This window comes from Thermobia domestica, chromosome 11 (assembly GCF_964235325.1).
Source record: "Thermobia domestica chromosome 11, izTheDome1.hap1.1, whole genome shotgun sequence".
NCBI lineage: Eukaryota > Metazoa > Arthropoda > Insecta > Zygentoma > Lepismatidae > Thermobia > Thermobia domestica.
In genome coordinates this window covers 248,975,947-248,993,560 of record NC_137464.1, presented here as the reverse complement: position 1 = coordinate 248,993,560, position 17,614 = coordinate 248,975,947, and the positions used below count along the sequence as shown (strand labels likewise).

The following is a 17,614-nucleotide window of genomic DNA, read 5'->3' as shown; positions in this document are numbered from 1 at the left end:
TGAGTCGACGTACATTCCTAACAGTTTTACAGATTTACGTGTATCTGAATGACTCGTAGAATTACTAAGATTAATGTACAAAGTTTCTGTTTTATCCTGATTTACTGTAAGTCCGTTACATTTAAACCATATAGAAGACAACTCTAACATTTCGTTATTCCTACTTTGAATATCAATTATATTTTTGTCTGAATTTACAACAGTAATATCGTCAGCATATAAAACACAACTATTGGGCAAAAGCTTGGAAAATCGTTTATATATACAAGAAAAAGAAAGGGCCCCAATACACTACCTTGTGGAACACCATTTGTTACACACATGAAACTTGACTTTTCATTTCCAATGCGAACAGCTTGTTTTCTATTGCTAAGATACGATGCAATTAAAGATAATTGCAAGCCAGTAATACCATAATAGTGTAACTTCGCAATTAATATATTATGGGACACGGTATCGAATGCCTTACTCAAATCTAATAATGTAACTCCAACATGAAGATTGTTCTCCAAATTATCTAACACTTCTGATACTATATTTTCCACGGCTTTAGTCGTGGAACACCCAGGTCTAAATCCAAATTGCATATTATGAAATAATTTATTTTCCTCAAAATATCTTGACAATTGATTCTTAATACATTGCTCAAAAACCTTAGATATTATTGGTACCAAAGATATTGAGCGATAGTTATTAAGCTCCGTTTTATCATTTTTCTTGTAAATCGGAACTGTAACAGTGAATTTAAGGCACACCGGAAATTCACCTTCGAGAAGTACGCAATTGAATAAATAGGTCAAAGGTTCAACTATTATGTCTATTATCTTCTTTAGCATGTTGTTAGAAAACCCATATATATCCTCACTATTCGAACCTTTTAATTTGTTGACCACTGACAGTACAGTTCTAATATTTATAGGGGTCCACAGAAAATGAGTACTATGTTGATTAATATTTGTCTGTGTCAATAAGCAAGCGAAATCTACTTGTGAACTAATGCCATTTTTGTGCCTACCAGTTAGTTTGTTAGCACTACTTACAAAATATTCATTGAATTTATTTGGGGATATCTTTATCGAGTCTTCAACAACCTGTTTCCCTAGCTCCCTGTTAATAATAGACCAGGCCGCAGAGCACTTATTTTTTGAATTATTTATGAAATTCTCATTCGCAGCAATTTTCGCCATTTTAATTTCTTTTCTGTACAATTTTCTTGATATTTTATATTTCTCTTTGTCACTGGCTGACCTTGTCGCATTAGCTATGTTATAAAGAGCCATTACTTTATTCCGGAGCAGTTGAAGGCGAGGTGTAAACCATTTCGGATTCCCTCTGGTCAATTTGTTAACGCGCTTGTAGGAAGTAGTTTTTTCTTTTACAGGACAACATTCCTCTAGATATTTAGTCAAAGTCCACATGAAATTATGAAAGACTTCAGAAATATTTTTACCGTTTAAAACTATGTCTTCCCAGTTAGTTTCCCTTAGATTACTTCGTAATGTTTGTATGTTAGCTTCCGCCATTATTCTAAACTTTTTAGTTCTAACATAGTTAGAATCCATGCATACTGTCACAGGAATCAGAAGCCACAAACCTTCATGATCAGATAGCAAAGGCTGTATGACACCACAGTCATTCTGGTCTTATCTTCGTTAGTAAGTACATTATCTAGGCATGCAGATTTTCTAGTTGGTTGATCATTAACGTAATAATAGTTGTGAGATCTGAGGATATCACAGAATAGACTTCGTACCGGTGAATTAGTTAGAACGTCAATGTTCACGTCACCAATAAAGAATACTTTGTAATTTTTGTATTTATTAAGATAAATATTTAACTCTTCCCAATTAGCAATGAAAATATTGATATCTGAGTTTGGGGTTCGGTATATGGAAACAATTATTACTTTTATGCTTTTTAGCAATAACCCAACTACTTCAAAACTCTGTTCAATACAAAAACATTCTAAATTCAAAACAGTGTATTCAATATTAAACGTATTTTTGAGATATATACCTACACCACCATGGAGTATTGAATCTCTACAGAATATAGCGGCTAACCTATATCCTGTTGGAACATACAAATGTATTTCTTCATTTGCAAGCCAGTGTTCATTAATGCATAAGATATCACAGGGAAATGTATCTAAGAAAATTTCAAGTTCAGCCAACTTGTTTCTTATCGATTGTAAATTTAAGTGGAGTATTAGTACATTCTGCAGAGCTGTGTTAGTACCATAGTTCTTAGAAAAGCTATTATTATTATTTCTTGCCTCTATTATGCCACTTATATTACTAAAATGAAGAGACGTCGTCAGACTTGAAGTTTTCACCCGGCCCCATGCAATTTTATTCATGGAGTCGGGTGAATTTGGTTTTCCTGTGCTACCCATGGCATCGCTATTGCTATTGATGTGGGAGCAGTGAGTGAAGCATTCCGTTCGCCCCAGATCTTCATTCAGAGGAGTATGGGTAGTGTCTAATACGTTCTTGTAGTCGTGTTCTCCGATTTTAACTGGATATTTTCCGAAACCATATTCCAGCAGGATAACGTGTGTTCCTATACTGACAGGGAGCTCAGCGTTCGCTATTAAGTATTTTTGTAGTTTAACGTCCCACGAGTATGCACCGAAACTAAAGTAGACGATGATAGTGAGATGGATGATGATGATGAAACTGGAAGGAAAGGGAAGAACCCCGAGAAAACATACGCACACGTGTTGGTCCACCACAAAGCCCACTTTCTGGAAGTTACAATCGAACCAGGGACCACACCACCCGAAGTGAGCGCTCTATCACTGAGTTTCCGAAGCCCCCTAAGTATTCTATTCCATGTATTTTACTCTGGCCAGCTAGGTTTGTGGACTTAAGACTTATCGCGCAAGTGTGGGACTAGGAATGAGCGTCAACCAGACTCCAACAACAAACATCGTCCAATCACAAGAAGACCTACAGCAGAGCTACCTCGTGGCTATATGGTTGGCATACGCATCTTTGGCGCGGGAGACCCGGGTTCTAATTCCTGCGGAAGCTCATATGGTTGGGACCCCACGTAAGGGATGCAAAACTCCAATACAACCAACAAAATCTACAGGAAACGTGGGATACCACATTCTGCTGATCTGACCGCTCGGGGTGGTTATACTATAAGTGTTTTGTTTTTGGACACCTTGTATAACATGTTCGGATACTCCACAGCCGCCATGTTTTGATCCCTTGTCTATCAACACCTTCTTGTGTACTAAATTTGAACCAGCTCCTATAGGGTGTTCTAGGATGCGTTTCCAGTATGTGTTTACTGCTTCTGTGTACCTAGGCATTACTTTTCATTGCTTTCTTTTTGTTGCATTTATTTTATGTGTTAACTCTCTCCGTTATTATTTCCGATGGAGAATTTGCAGACTGAATTGCTAGGAACGTGGGTAAGTCAGTGTGGTCTAACCGTATGCTTCGTCCCTCTGGTCAAAGGGTCCATGGTTAGGCCCCAGATCCCATTCCATATGGTGGACAACAGTATGTGAGTCATGGGATGGTAAACTAAAATTTTCACTTGTATTACCTAGCGTCATGAGAATAAGTGGGGAGATATTTGAATAGAATTAGTTGCGAGTCTCAATGAATAAAAACAGTGATAAGACTCAGGGTGTACTGATCATATGTCTGCTAATTAAAAATTACGAAGATGATGTCTTTAAGTAATTTATTTCACTGTAATTGGTATCTAGTGTGGGCCGCGGTGGCTCAGTGGTAGAGCGTTCACCTCTGGTGCTTGGGGTCCTGAGTTTAAACCCTGCTTCCGCCAAGTAAACTTTGTGGTGGACGAACACCGTGTGCGTGGGTTTTCTCGGGGTTCTCCCGTTTCCTCCCACTTTCTTCATTCCACAATTTCATTCATCTCTCATCATCACCGTCTCCTTTAGCCTAACCGGCATAACTGTGGGACGTAAAACTCAAAGATTTCATTTCATTTTTTGGTATCTAGTGTTAGACCAGTCAGCAACATATTATTGCGGAACATAACTATATGACACACATGCACTCGAAGTGCCCTGCATGGCATAGTCGCTAACGCTCTAAAGTGTGAGCGGTCCCGGGTTCGATTCCCGATGGGGACCAGTCGAAAGCCAGCCATCCTGAATGAGGTTTTCCTCTTCACATCAGGCAAATCCTAATCCTAACACACACAGAGATATACAAAATGTTTTTTATTTAACTCGGTGTTTGTAAGTTTTGGTTTCCGACACCCATAGGTTTTAAACCGACTTTAACTTTGAACGACTTGTAATATCTGGCGCTTATGGCGTCGTTAGTGGGTTAAGAAGGGGAAGATGTACTGAGATCCAACGCACTGCCACATATTGTTAAAAAGTTAGTTAATCTAAAATCTGTGGAACATGTTAGTCCCTTGCGGATTAACGTCAGGTTAATTTTGTGTACAATTGTGAGGCTGTTACTGACGATTTAAAATGTAAGGAGCACGATGTATCAACAGAAAGAGTGAGAAGGTGAGAAAGAGGAGAATCTCAAGAAAATACACGCGAATAATTTGTTTGTTGTGAAAGTAAAAGATTTCCTTCCAGCCATTGGATCTGTAATGTTAATATTACTGGATTTTGCTTGTTTCTACTGATATATATTAGTGAGTTTTCAAAGGTAGTATGCATGCTTCGAAATAAGTGATAAATGCTTGCGTATTTTAGGTCCCAGGTTCGATTTTCGATAGTTCAGATCTCAATATTGCATTCATACGTGAGAAAAAGTAAAATAAACATACGAAGGTAACGCTCAAGTTTTCACAAGGATTTTAGGAAAATAATTAATAATAATAATAATAATAATAATAATAATAATAATAATAATAATAATAATGTAGAAACCAGCATATACCCTAGAATTAAATCAATTTGTAAAAAGTTACATTCCTGTTTTGAATACCTGTAGCAAATATATTTGTTCTTTGTAGGTTGGTGGAAGTGACCAAATGGGAAATATTGTTTCTGGGCATGATTTTATAAGGAGAGTTGCGAATACTCAGGTATATGGTTAGTATTACTACTAGAAATAAGTGATAATTCTCCGTTTCACTAAAAAGTTATTTTTTTAAGAAGTAGAAATTTTACTATATAGTTTTGTAGCAAATTATAGGTTCAGGTCGATGTAAGAATTTTCAAACAGTAAATATTCTGGTTATATTGAGCTGGCAGTATATGTATATAATATCACTATCTTTAGCATAAATAACGAAAAAGCCTACTAATATAATCACTATCCTGCCCAGAAAAAGAAAAAGGTAGTCATTTAACCGTTATATCATCATCATTTCAGAGTACGCAATCGTTTCTTGTAAGATTCTTAAATGAAATTTACTATTGTCCTTTAAATATGGTATGAGACTGACACCCACACACATTACATCAACTTGTACAGAGACTCCAGAATTTTCCCCAACATCAAAATAGTAACAAAAAATCATGATCGTTTCCAGGTTTAACTTTGCCATTGGTTACCTCAGAGACAGGAGATAAGTTTGGAAAATCAGCTGGAAATGCAGTGTGGCTAAGTTCCGATAAAACATCGCCGTTCGACTTGTACCAGTTCTTCGTTCGAGTAAAGGATTCAGAAGTTGAGAAGCTACTTAAATTATTCACATTTTATCCGTTGGAGGAGATTGAAGAGATAATGGCAATTCAGAAGGTCAGTTCATGTAACTCATAGTTCTAGTTTGTTTAGTACATAAAAGGGCATGCACAGTGTATGAAAGACTGTCGGATGATTGTACAGTCAAAATTATGTTAACTGAATGGGACAGGGGCTGGACAAAAATAATCTAAAACGTTTGCAAAAGTGTGAAAATCATACCTAGTATGGTGTGGGGCCTCCCTTTGGGTCCAAAACAGCTTGGATCCGACATGGAATGGACGTATAGAGCTCCTGAATCGTGGTATGTGGAATTTTGTACCATTGTTTCTCCAAAACATGCTCCAGTTCCTTAAGGGATGCTGGCGGAGGGTAATGAGACCGAACACGCCTTTCTAACTCAGACCACAATGGCTCAATGATGTTCAGATCTGGTGATTGTGGGACCCAGGGGAGGTGTGATAGCTTATGGTCAAGCTCCTCAAACCATGATTTCACCGTTTTTGCAGCATGACAAGGAGCCAAATTATCTTGGTAGATGCCATCACCATCAGGGAACAATATTTGGGCCATCGGTAGAACCTGGTCCCCCAAAATGGCCTCATACGCCTTAGAGTTCATCATTCCATGCAGGGCTATGATGGGACCTGCAGAAAACCACGATATCACTGCCCATGCTGTAACAAAACCACCCCCATGCTTTACAGTTGGGAGCAGACAGTCTGTATCATAGGCATGCGATGGTGTTCTCCATACGTAAACACGATCGGTTGTTGGAAACAAGGTGAAGGTAGATTCATCGGACCACATTACGTGTTTCTACTGCTCATGAGTCCACGCCTTATGGTCCTTGCACCACTGAATACGCCTCTTCGCATTTACTGCTGTGACCAGGGGTTTGGCGATAGCAGCCCTGTCATAAATTTTCATTTTATGAAGTTCCCGTCGCACTGTTTTCGATGAAACCGGGTTCTGTAGTCCGGAATTGAGTTTAGACGTAATTTTCATTGCAGTGGTCTTCTTTTTAGCTGCTATAATCCGTTTTAATGCCCTCCTGTCCCTATCTGAGAAGATTGTCTTTCCACCACTGTTGTGCTTTGCAGACGTCGTTTGCTCATGAATTGTGTATGCCCGCGTGACATTTGTCACAGTGCCTTTCGATACCCCACAATGTCGCCACTGAAGCTCCAACCAGACGGGCAATAACGATCATGCCTCTTTGAAAGTCTGTCAGGTCGCCCATTTTACCGTACCACTTTCACACCACGACACTCACAGGTGAACGGATTACTGTTGATGGAAGAGGAAGGTCCACATGACACATTGAAAACAAAAAACGATCGGCAACCGTAACACGTGTTGTACAGTGGAGGGCCAAACTTACGTGTCCTGTATGAAGTGTTTTTAGATTTTTTTTGTCTATCCCCTGTACATCTATACACGAAAGAATGTCTCTGATATGATATACTGACACGCCAAAAATACATCTTACAAAACAATATATTTTAATAGAATACAGTATTTTTGCCTCTTCGTGGTATGTCCATTCAGTGTTAGCATAATTTTGACTAACCCATCAAAAGTCTCTTACCACCATTTTTGAAATCCACATGGATGTAGTTCCATTGAATGTGAGACGGGCGATGCACACTGGGATCAGGGGGGGACTGTTGGGGTATATCACATGGACGGCCACCGTCTTGGATTAGAATTTTTTATTAGGAACGATTGATGGGTAGTGTAATATATGACCATAGCCTAGAACTTCCTCAAGATGTCCAAAATGGAATCAGATTTCATGTAACTTAATTTGCTGGAAAGTTATTGGTAGATGAAATTTATTTTTTTGCTGTTACACAAATTGTTCCATATGTTGTCCGTGTTGAGCAATGCACGTTTGGAGATGCTTCTTCCAGTTGCTATGAACCCAAAGCAGAGTATCGGATTAATTCGCGTACAGGCAGCGGCGATGCGTTGTTCCAGATGAGAAAGATTGCTAATTTTGACAACATAAACATAGTCTTAACATGTCCCAAAATATAGAAATCAAGTGACGTTAGATCTGGTGATCGGGGAGGCCATTCAGTTGGTCCACGTAGACCAATTTATGTCCCAGAAAATTGTTCATCCAAGTAGTGACGCACTACGTCGCCATAAATAGGGGAGAGTGCCATCATGTTGAGAAAACCAGGGCAGTGTACCATCTTTGGACATCGTAGCTTGCTGTGTCTGTTCCTGTAACAGCACAAGGTATTGTTCCGCAGTTAAAGATCCTGTAATGAAAAAGAGACCGATTGTTCGTGTTCCCCATATGCCTGCCCGCACCATAATCATCTTTGTGCCGATCATTTTGGATGGATCTGTCCACGGGAATTGTCAGATGACAAATAACGTATGTTCTGCCTATTAACCTCAAACGTAGAAGTGAGCTTCATCCGAAAGGAGTATCTGCATAGCAAAGTTAGGGTTTAACTGTAATTGCTCCATAGTCTACTGACAAAAAATACACTTGGCGATCAAGATCGTCCTCGGAGAGATGTTGCTGCATTTGCACCTCTTACGGATGCCACTTATACCTGTGCACTGAACTATGACTCACCCCACATTGGATTAACAAACGATGTGTGCTTCGCTCGTCGGGTGACTCCGAGAAGGAAGGTAGCACTGCTGTAGCTGTTGCTTCGTCCGTGGCTTTCCGTGATCGTCCGCTATGAGGTCCACGACTGGGCCCTTCTCCTCAAATTTGGTAATAACTGCAAATGACACTGGTTGAAATCGGCAGCCACTGCACAGAGACATCATTTTGAGTTGCCAATAACTTTTCACCGAATTCAATTACATTAAATCTGATTGCATATTTGACAACTTGAGAAAATTCTAGTCCATAGTCATATATCACACTGTCCACCTAGCGTTCTTAATCAAAATTTTGAATCCAAAATGACGCCCGTTCGCGTGATATACTCCCAGAAGTGTCTCCCTGAGCCTAATGTGTATCGCTTGCCTTAACTACATTCGTGTGGATTTTAAAAGTCCCGTGTGGGAAGGGACTTTTTTTTCAAATGACACTACGTCAGGTTATTACATATTTCAATTCTATGTATGGAACGAAAAGTTAAAATAGTAGACTTATTATGCAGCGTTGCAAACAAAGGATGTTACAGTATCATAAACACCGGAGAAACAACGAAATTTTGAAGGTTTCTACAACAAAGTGAGATGAACGTGATAATGCATATCCAAAGTATTTTACTGTCGAACACTACGGTCATCGTATGACCTATTTCGAACAAGTATAAACAGTTATAAGGAATGGAAAATTTGACTTTATTTCGAAAAAGTACTTAAATAACTATTACGTCCTATTACAGTAATTGTTTTGAATAAAGATCATAATGCCGTTTTCAGCAATATGATTATCTCAAACCGTTCCAAAGATAGTGTTAAAAAGAAGAGTAAAGATTGCCATATTGTTCAGAATGGTGTATTTTGGGAACTTTTTAAAATTGTTCTTATTTCCGTTTGCTTCTATAATATCACAACAATAGTTTTTGGAAGATGTAGTTACAAGTTTTCAGAATTACATAATTTTGAGTGTTTCTCCCGTGTGGACTTTGTGGTGAACACCGTGCTCGTTGGTTTTCTCGGGGTTCTCCCGTTTCCTCCCACTCTTCATTCCACCATTTCATTCATTTCTCATAATCACCGTCTCCTTTAGCCTAACCGGCATTACAGTGAGACGTAAAAAACTCAAAGATTTCATTTCATTTTTGAGTGTTTCTCATATCTCAGATCGGTTTGAGATATCAAATTGTTGTAAACGGGATTATGATCTTTACAAGTACTAAAACCCACTCTGTGATTCGATTAGGTATTTATGTAAGCAGTTTTTCGAAATAAAGGCTTTCTGAGAGAAGTCAAATTTTCAGTCCCTTGTAACTTTGTTCCTATTTCTTCGAAATCCATCACATCATGGTCATAAAATTAGACACAAAGTACTTTAGATGTGCATTGACTCATCCGACCCAGCTGCGTTATTACTGCTGTAGATGTTACCAAAATTTAGATATTTGCGATACTGAAGTGTCCTTAGTTTGCAGCACTGAATAACAAATGTGATATAGTGGCCCCGCGTAGGGTAGTCGCTAACGCTCTCGCCTTTGGTGCGAACGGTCCCGGGTTCGATTCCCGGTGGGGGCACTCGGTCGTAAAAGTGTAAAACACTTTTCAGGCCAGCCATTCTGAATGAGGTTTTCCTCATTTATACCAGGCAAATGCTGGGGTGGTACCTAACTTATAGGTCCCAGGCCGCTTCCTTCCTTCCTCAATCCTTTCTTCCTTCCCTTTCTCCGGATTGTGTGCTCGCCGAGGGGCGTCATCTCTCAAAACGGGACGGGCTAAATGGCCTTAGATGCCGAAAGCCCAGAAATCTAAATCCTAAACAAATGTGACATAATAACTTGACATAGTGCCATTTTAAAAAAAAGTTAATGTTGCATTTGCAACACTGTTAACACAGTGGTATCGCAGAGTATTTCAAACAATATCCCCTTCCGATATTTGCATGGTGCAGTTTTTTTTTTTCTATTTGTTTAAAAATTACAAGGGCGTATCAAGATATATGGTCTACTCTGTATATACAGTCATTGTCAAAAATGTGAGCACACCATTGATGTTTCAGAATTTTCCAAATAAAAGACACTGTGTCCATACAAAACCATGTTTATTGGACTCGTTTTTTAAATAAATAAAGTTGTTCATATAAGGATACGAAAATTCATGGTCTTGTTGACATCGTGGCAAATTTAGTGAAGAAAGCTGCTTGGCAATAAACAGGTAACTAATGAACAGAGTACTAACGTCACGCCTTATTTGTTGATGAATCGTTTGACGCATAGTAGTATGTGTATGAACGCTTGTCAATAGTTGTCTCTTTACTTCAATGAACAGTTGTGTATGCGCTCTTCAATCGTGTCGTAATATGGACAAAGTTCGATGCAAATATGTGATATGCGATATTGAACCAGTTGAACGATGTGAAGCACTACATGCAAATATTATAAAATCCAGAAGAGAAACTGTTAACTAAGAGTTGAAGCACATGTTCAAGTGGCTATTTTGAGAGAAGAGAACCATTCTTTGCGAAAAATCGCTCAATGATCGGCCAGTGCATCGGACTCTTGAAAGATAGTGACAAAGTGTATAAATATTACACAAAAACACACTGTTCGCCCAAAACTAACAACTTCTCTTAAAGACAAGTTCACTGTAAAAACAAGCAAACGGAATAGATGTTAATCGCTCCGGAAGAACCAATTTAACAATGGAAGAGCCATTTCCAATCGGTATCAAATAGGACGGTGGCCCGGCACCTTCAGATCTAAGATCTTGAGGGTAGGATTGCGGTAAAGAAACCATTCGTTCAAGCAAGAAACATTACTAAAAGACACTCCTGGAAAAAAAAATGGAATGATGAACAATGGAAGAGGCCATTCTAGACCGACGAAGCTAAATTCCATCTTTTCTGCTTTCAATGCTAGAAGTTTGTGCGTCGTCGTCCCGAAGAGCACTTTCATCCCTAGCGTCTGATACCTACAACAAGGCATGGAGAAGGTAGCGTCATTGTTTGAGGATGCTTTACAGACTACCAAGGTGAAAATTTAGTTCGAAGTTATTGAATAATGGACAAAAATATATTTCACATCGTTTAAGTGAGGCATGGAACTCCACCAGGAACGCGGATATGGGGTAGGGACTTTATACTACATTCCAAACATCTTTGCAAGCTATGCAGTAATTATCTTCAATGCAACAAAGACGCTTACATCAGCAACAAATGGAATATTCGCCACAGTCACTGGTTTTGTTACCCATCTTAAGAGGACAGTCGTAAATAGATGCCAGCGAATACTTTGGTCTCTGGGAGGTTCTTCAGAACAACTAGAATCTCATACATAGCTTCGCAGAAGTTGGATAAATTAATCAAACAAATGCTTGGAATTTGTGAAGCTCTTATCAAGGCCATGGGTTCGGCATTTCATTGAACGCAAATATATTCAATAAATTTGTTTCAGTAGAAACAGGACCATATGTTTTGATTTCTTTATATAAGCAATGTTGTTTATTTTACAGAACAAATCCAACAAACTGGGTGTTGTACGAGCTTCGTGGTGGACAAACACCCTGTGCGTGGGTTTTCTCGGGGTTCTGTTTCCTCCCACTTTCTTCATTTCACCATTTCATTAATTCTCATCATCACCGTCTCCTTTAGCCTAGCCGGCATAATCGTGGGACATAATATTTAAAGATTTTATTTTCGCAGGTGGTCAGATCTAGCGTCATTTGACAGCTGAAGCTACGAGATGTGCAAAATGTGTTGGAAATCTTATAATATTATAATATAGTAGTATAATACTTACAGTATATTTAGGCGTATGATACTGTGCCGTGCAGATGAGAGAACTTTCTGCAAAACTACTCTATATTTTACAATTTTGTTCCGATAAAGGCGACAATGCTGTGCAAAACCTGTAAGAAGATTTGTGCTGCTCATGGGTAAGAAACGTTATCAAAAGGAACAACCAAAAAATTGTTCAGACTCTTTCGTTCTGGAAATGTCAATGTCCAACATGCTTCTCGCAGTGGGCGACCAAACACAACGAAAGTGGCAAAAGCTGAGCACGTCCGATATGTAAGCAGTCATGACATCGCCAATGACCTAACACCCATCACCAAACAGTGTTAAACTATTTTGAAAAAGCTGGCTAGAAAAAGAAACACGAAGTTCCATGTTCGAACTCAACCATTTTCCATGTTTTCATTCATTCCATATTTAGGAGTAAATGAAAAGTGTATTAAGTAGTTTATTATAGATTCTAAAATTAGTTTATTATAGATTCTAAAATTGACCTGTTTTCTGTGGATGCATGTATTTCGGTTGCTGTGGGCAAATGAATAGTAACTGACCACGTGAGTTTGTTTTGAGTGGGGTCACCCTAATAGTGAACAAGAATTAGGATTGATGTGGAGCGGATGTGTTTTACAAATAGCTAAGGCTTAGGTAAGGAGTGCTCCATATGGTAAGAGCGGGAGTTTTGAAGTGAAGATACTGTATATTGTTTGTGAAGTTGATTTATTCCTCATTCCCAAGGTGTCTATTCTCGAGTCTCACGACCATGTTTATCAAGATTGTGGTGTGAATAAAATAGCGTCAGGTGATTTAATTTAATGGGCTTTACAGTTTTTAAACCTTGTAGGAATTGTTTCGGAGTCATCGTGTGTGTTTCAGGTTAGAGCCTAGCACTGTAGAGTCAAAAAGTTTTGGTTCAAGTGTCCTATAAAAAGATTGTCGTAGGGTGGGGCCATGTTTGTTCCTATGACTAAGCCCTTGAATTGTGTGTTTGCGCCAAGTGAGCTATGTGGTGGACACACACAGTGGGCGTGGGTTTTCTGTGGGTTCTCCCGTTTCCTCCCACTTTCTTCATTTCACCATTTCATTCATTTCTCATCACCTTCTCCTTTAGCCTAGCCGGCATAACTGTGGGACGTAAAACTCAAAGATTTCATTTTTTTGAGGTGTTTATCTTCTAAGATAAAATTATTCTGAAATATAATTTGGGATATTCTTTGATGATGTATACGAAATAAGAACACTCAAGTTATCAGCTTTTGTATTTTCTGTTTTCTGTATTACAGAAAGAACCAGAGAAAAGATATGCTCAGAAGAAATTGGCAAAACAAGTTACACTATTGGTTCATGGAGGTAAGATCTTGCCCGTAGTCATTTGTCTCGTTATTAACTAAAATATTTATGAGTTGTTTCTTGGGCAGGTGAATATATGCACAGTGACTACGGTCCAAAAATTTTCGTCTGCATATATTTTCCGAAATTCCCTAATTTATCTACATTTTCCAAACTAATGGATCTATGGCTTAATATGGTCTATAAAGAATGTAACAGCGCTCAATGAAGAATGTAAGAGTTCACTGTGTTGACATGACAGTCGCTCTTGTAACGCGTCAAGAACTGTTAAAAAATGTACTGAGAATTATGAATGGTCAAATTTAACATGATTTAGTATGAGTACTCTTGCTTTCATTTTTCATACACTACAATATATTTTCGTAATGTTTTAAAAGCGGACTTAAAGTAAGAAGCAAAATTTTAGCATTCCTGTGTCGGAAAATAACGTTTACATAACGAGTCAGCCAAGTGAAAGTGTGTCAGCATTTTAGCATTTTAGAATATTGTAACTCTTAAAAATAGTAGTAAGCAGTACTTTTCTTTTATACAGAGGAAGGGTTAAAAACTGCTAAGTTGGCGACATCGGCGTTGTACGAGGGCGATTTGAACTCACTTTCTCAGCTGTCAGCTTCAGATGTCAGTAATGTGTTCCAAGGTGCCTCAGTAAGGGAATTGCTCCTGCATCCTGGAACGACGATAGTGCAAGCAGCATTAGAGGCAGGCTGTTTTCTTAATGAAGGTATGATAAGTTTACATTAGCATGACGTGCTCAATCGTAATTAAGATATATTTTGAAATGCAATCCATGGTATTAGAAGTTTTTAATCCTCCATTGTTAGCATTGATCTGTCTGTTCTTCACCAAACACTACATGTATGCAATAATAAATTTAAGTTTTCATTTTGTTTTACGCAATAGTAATATGTTGTAAAAAAATATAATAAAACTTATTTACCAAAGTGGAGAAATCATGAATTTTTTTAAAAAAAAAATCACTTCTATTGATTTTTTCCATTTAAATCTTTTTTTTTTTTTTTAAATTCTATTTAAATCAAGTCTTTCTCCTCGTATAATACAAATCGTGAACTGAAGAAAAAAACATTAGGAATTAGTATTAAATATTAATTATGCCATTTAAGTGAAAGTATTGGGCTTGAATTTTGAATTAAGCCCCAATCGTTAACGTATTTCAGTTCCCAAACAATGTTTCTTAAGCATTAAGGAAAAAGTACAGCAATGTTTATCAACATGACACTTTTTTTCTCCACAAAAGTTACTGATATGTGGCAAGGGCATATTTGAAAAAAATAGGAACTAGCTTGCGGCACGAAATACATATAAAATACATAATTTTGCGAAATACATATAAATAATGCAAAATTAACTGCAGTATTGTTGAAGTATTCAGTTAATGGTAAGATCGGCTCTGAGGTTGCAATCAAAAAGTGATAGATTAACTTGAAATAGTATACAAATATTTTAATGTGTATCATCATGAGATTTAAGAAGAGAAAGTTGTGAAATCGGTTTCCAAATCCGTTAAGTATTAGTCTTCCATAAACTATCTTGGATTAACGGAACGTTATGACTGGTAATTTCTTTTTGCAACTTTCAACAATGAAGAGTTTTGAACAGTATTTTAAATATATTTTAAAATGATATAAGTTTCAACGATTTTAAACAAATTGTAGAATGAACTAATGGAATAATCAAGTGACGGTTCAAGTGTTCCATCGGTTGAATCAGCCGAATCACGTGAATCTAATATACCTAAGATTGATTCAGTTGCCAACATTAGCAGACCTAGTAATGTCCGTTTATCTACTAACTCTAATAATGTGTTACCATGTCCTCACTGTGGAAAACATTATGTGAATTCCAGAGGATTAGCTATACCCATAGGTAAAAAGCATCAGGTTATAAATGGGGACGAAGATTGTTGCCATATCTATAATAATAGCTATCTTGATTATAAATCTCAAAGAACTAACATCTCTAACCGCAATAAAGCCACAAAGAATTTGACGTTTTCTGACTTGGGCAAAATATTAATATCGTTAAGATCCTCAACACATATTTTAAGACGTGTCCCTCGAGGTGCTCGAGCTGCAGTTGCTGATGCACTTGCCGATGTGTTACTTCAAGTAACCATTTCAAATGACGAAAGAGATTGGATCAACATGTTTCTATTTCCATTAGTTGCACTAACTGCTCCCAAAAAAATCTGAAAATGTAAAAAAATCTTATCTCGTAGGTAAAACAAAGAGTTCGTCTTTGGTGTGATGTAGGTGTTGACGCCTTAACCTGGCATCCAACAAAGATCAGGAAATCTCTTCCAAAACAGAATGTTTCCAATCTTAAGATTGTAGAAAACAAACTTGCAAATGGTGACATCCGTAGAGCAGTCCGTCTACTAATGTCAGATGATACTGTTGCAGCCCCCGACATTTCTGTGTTTGAGGCGCTATTGGAGAAGCATCCAGCCCATCCTGGTGAATTCACTTTACCGAATTTTCCAGATGACCCAAACAACTGTGAAGGAGTTTCGATTAATGAAGTTAAGGTAGCTATTAATTCCTTTCCATCTGGTAGCGCGGGAGGTCTCGATGGTCTTCGCCCTTCGATTCTCAAAGATCTCCTATCCTGTCAAGTACTTGAATCGAAGGAAAAGCTCTTAAAATCATTATGCGATCTGTTTAATTTAATTATTTCAGGAAAAGTTTCCTTGGAAGTTCGGCCATTGTTTTTCGGAGCCAAACTTACTGCTCTAAAAAAGAAATCTGGTGGAATTAGACCTATTGCCGTTGGTAATGTCTGCCGCAGAATATCAGCAAAAATTATATGCTTCAGAACACGGGAGCATTTTAAGAACTTTTTGTCTCCCCATCAATTTGGTGTTGATGGCGTTTGTCTCCCCAATCTCCCAACGGAGCCGAAGCAGCTGTACATGCAACCCGGGTTTTTTTTTTTCCTCCATTCACAATGCTCCTAAGGCTATCTTAAAGCTGGATTTTCGCAACGCATTTAACGAGCTTCGCCGGGACTCCATGCTCACTACAGTGTTGCATGAATTTCCTTCAATCTATCCATATGTTTACCAATGTTACGCTCAACCTAGTGATCTCTATTCTTAGGTCAAGACACTATTTCATCCCAGAGAGGAGTACAACAAGGCGATCCCCTGGGCCCAACACTTTTTGCTATAACCATTCATTCCTTAGTGGAATCAATCAACACTGAATTAAACATTTGGTATTTGGATGATGGAACTATCGCTGATGAACCTGAAGTAGTTCTTTTAACGAAACTGCCCCAGGAATACGCCTCCTAACTAACCAGGATGCTTGTCTTCTAGACGCCGCTCTCACAAAGGAAGCTTTTACCAATGTCCTGTTAAGCAAAATATCGAAGTTAGAATATTTTTTGTCTCGACTCGCCTCGATTTCTGTCCATGCAGCTTTCTTTCTTCTGCGTGCCTCTTTGTCGATCCCTCGTTTAAACTACTTCTTACGATGCTTTCCATCTTGGAATGAGACTCCACTACTGGAGAAATACGATCATATCCTTAAAATGGATCTGGAGTCAATTTTAAACTGCTCCTTAAACGACGAATCTTGGATTCAAGCATCTGTACCTGTGAGATTAGGGGGTCTTGGTATTCGACGATCCGTGGATATGGCGATTCCTTCCTTTTTAGCGTCCTACCACGGATCTCTTCGTTTAGTCGAGGCTCTTCTTCCGCAAGGTTACCACCTAGACCCAGATGGCACAGTTCAAGAAGGCTCTACCAAATGGAAAAATTTAACAGATACAGATCTTCCAGAAATTAACAAAATAGGTTCTCAGGCATCTTGGTACACACCAATTGCAGCACCTTTTCATGAACTTCTCTTACAGTCAGTTATTGCTCCAGAGGATAAAGCCAGGATTCGTGCTGCCTCATCCCTACATGCTGGGGCATGGTTGAATGCAATACCCTCCCCACCATTAGGTCTTCGTATGACTAATGAGCCATTTCGAATCTCTGTCGCCTTAAGATTAGGTGCAGATATTTGTGAACCACATCGCTGTCCAGCTTGCGGGGATCAAGTTAACCAATGTGGCCTGCATGGCCTTTCATGCATGAAGAGCATGGGTGGACACGCTAGACACTCCTCTGTGAATGACATCATTTTACGAGCCCTTACCACAGCTGGAATTCCTTCAATACGTGAACCTTCAGGATGTTGTC

At 38.4% G+C, this 17,614-nt stretch overlaps 1 protein-coding gene across 2 annotated transcripts in view; it reads left to right on the top strand.

The window, feature by feature from the left end:
- TyrRS-m (Tyrosine--tRNA ligase, mitochondrial) overlaps window positions 1-17,614 on the top strand; it is a 49,722-nt gene that overhangs the window by 20,254 nt on the left and 11,854 nt on the right. For both annotated transcript variants that reach the window (XM_081731977.1, XM_081731978.1), the window contains exons 6-9: window positions 4,966-5,044; window positions 5,488-5,696; window positions 13,335-13,401; window positions 13,934-14,122. In XM_081731977.1, coding sequence (XP_081588103.1) covers window positions 4,966-5,044; window positions 5,488-5,696; window positions 13,335-13,401; window positions 13,934-14,122 — 544 coding nt within the window. The remainder of the gene's footprint in view (window positions 1-4,965; window positions 5,045-5,487; window positions 5,697-13,334; window positions 13,402-13,933; window positions 14,123-17,614) is intronic.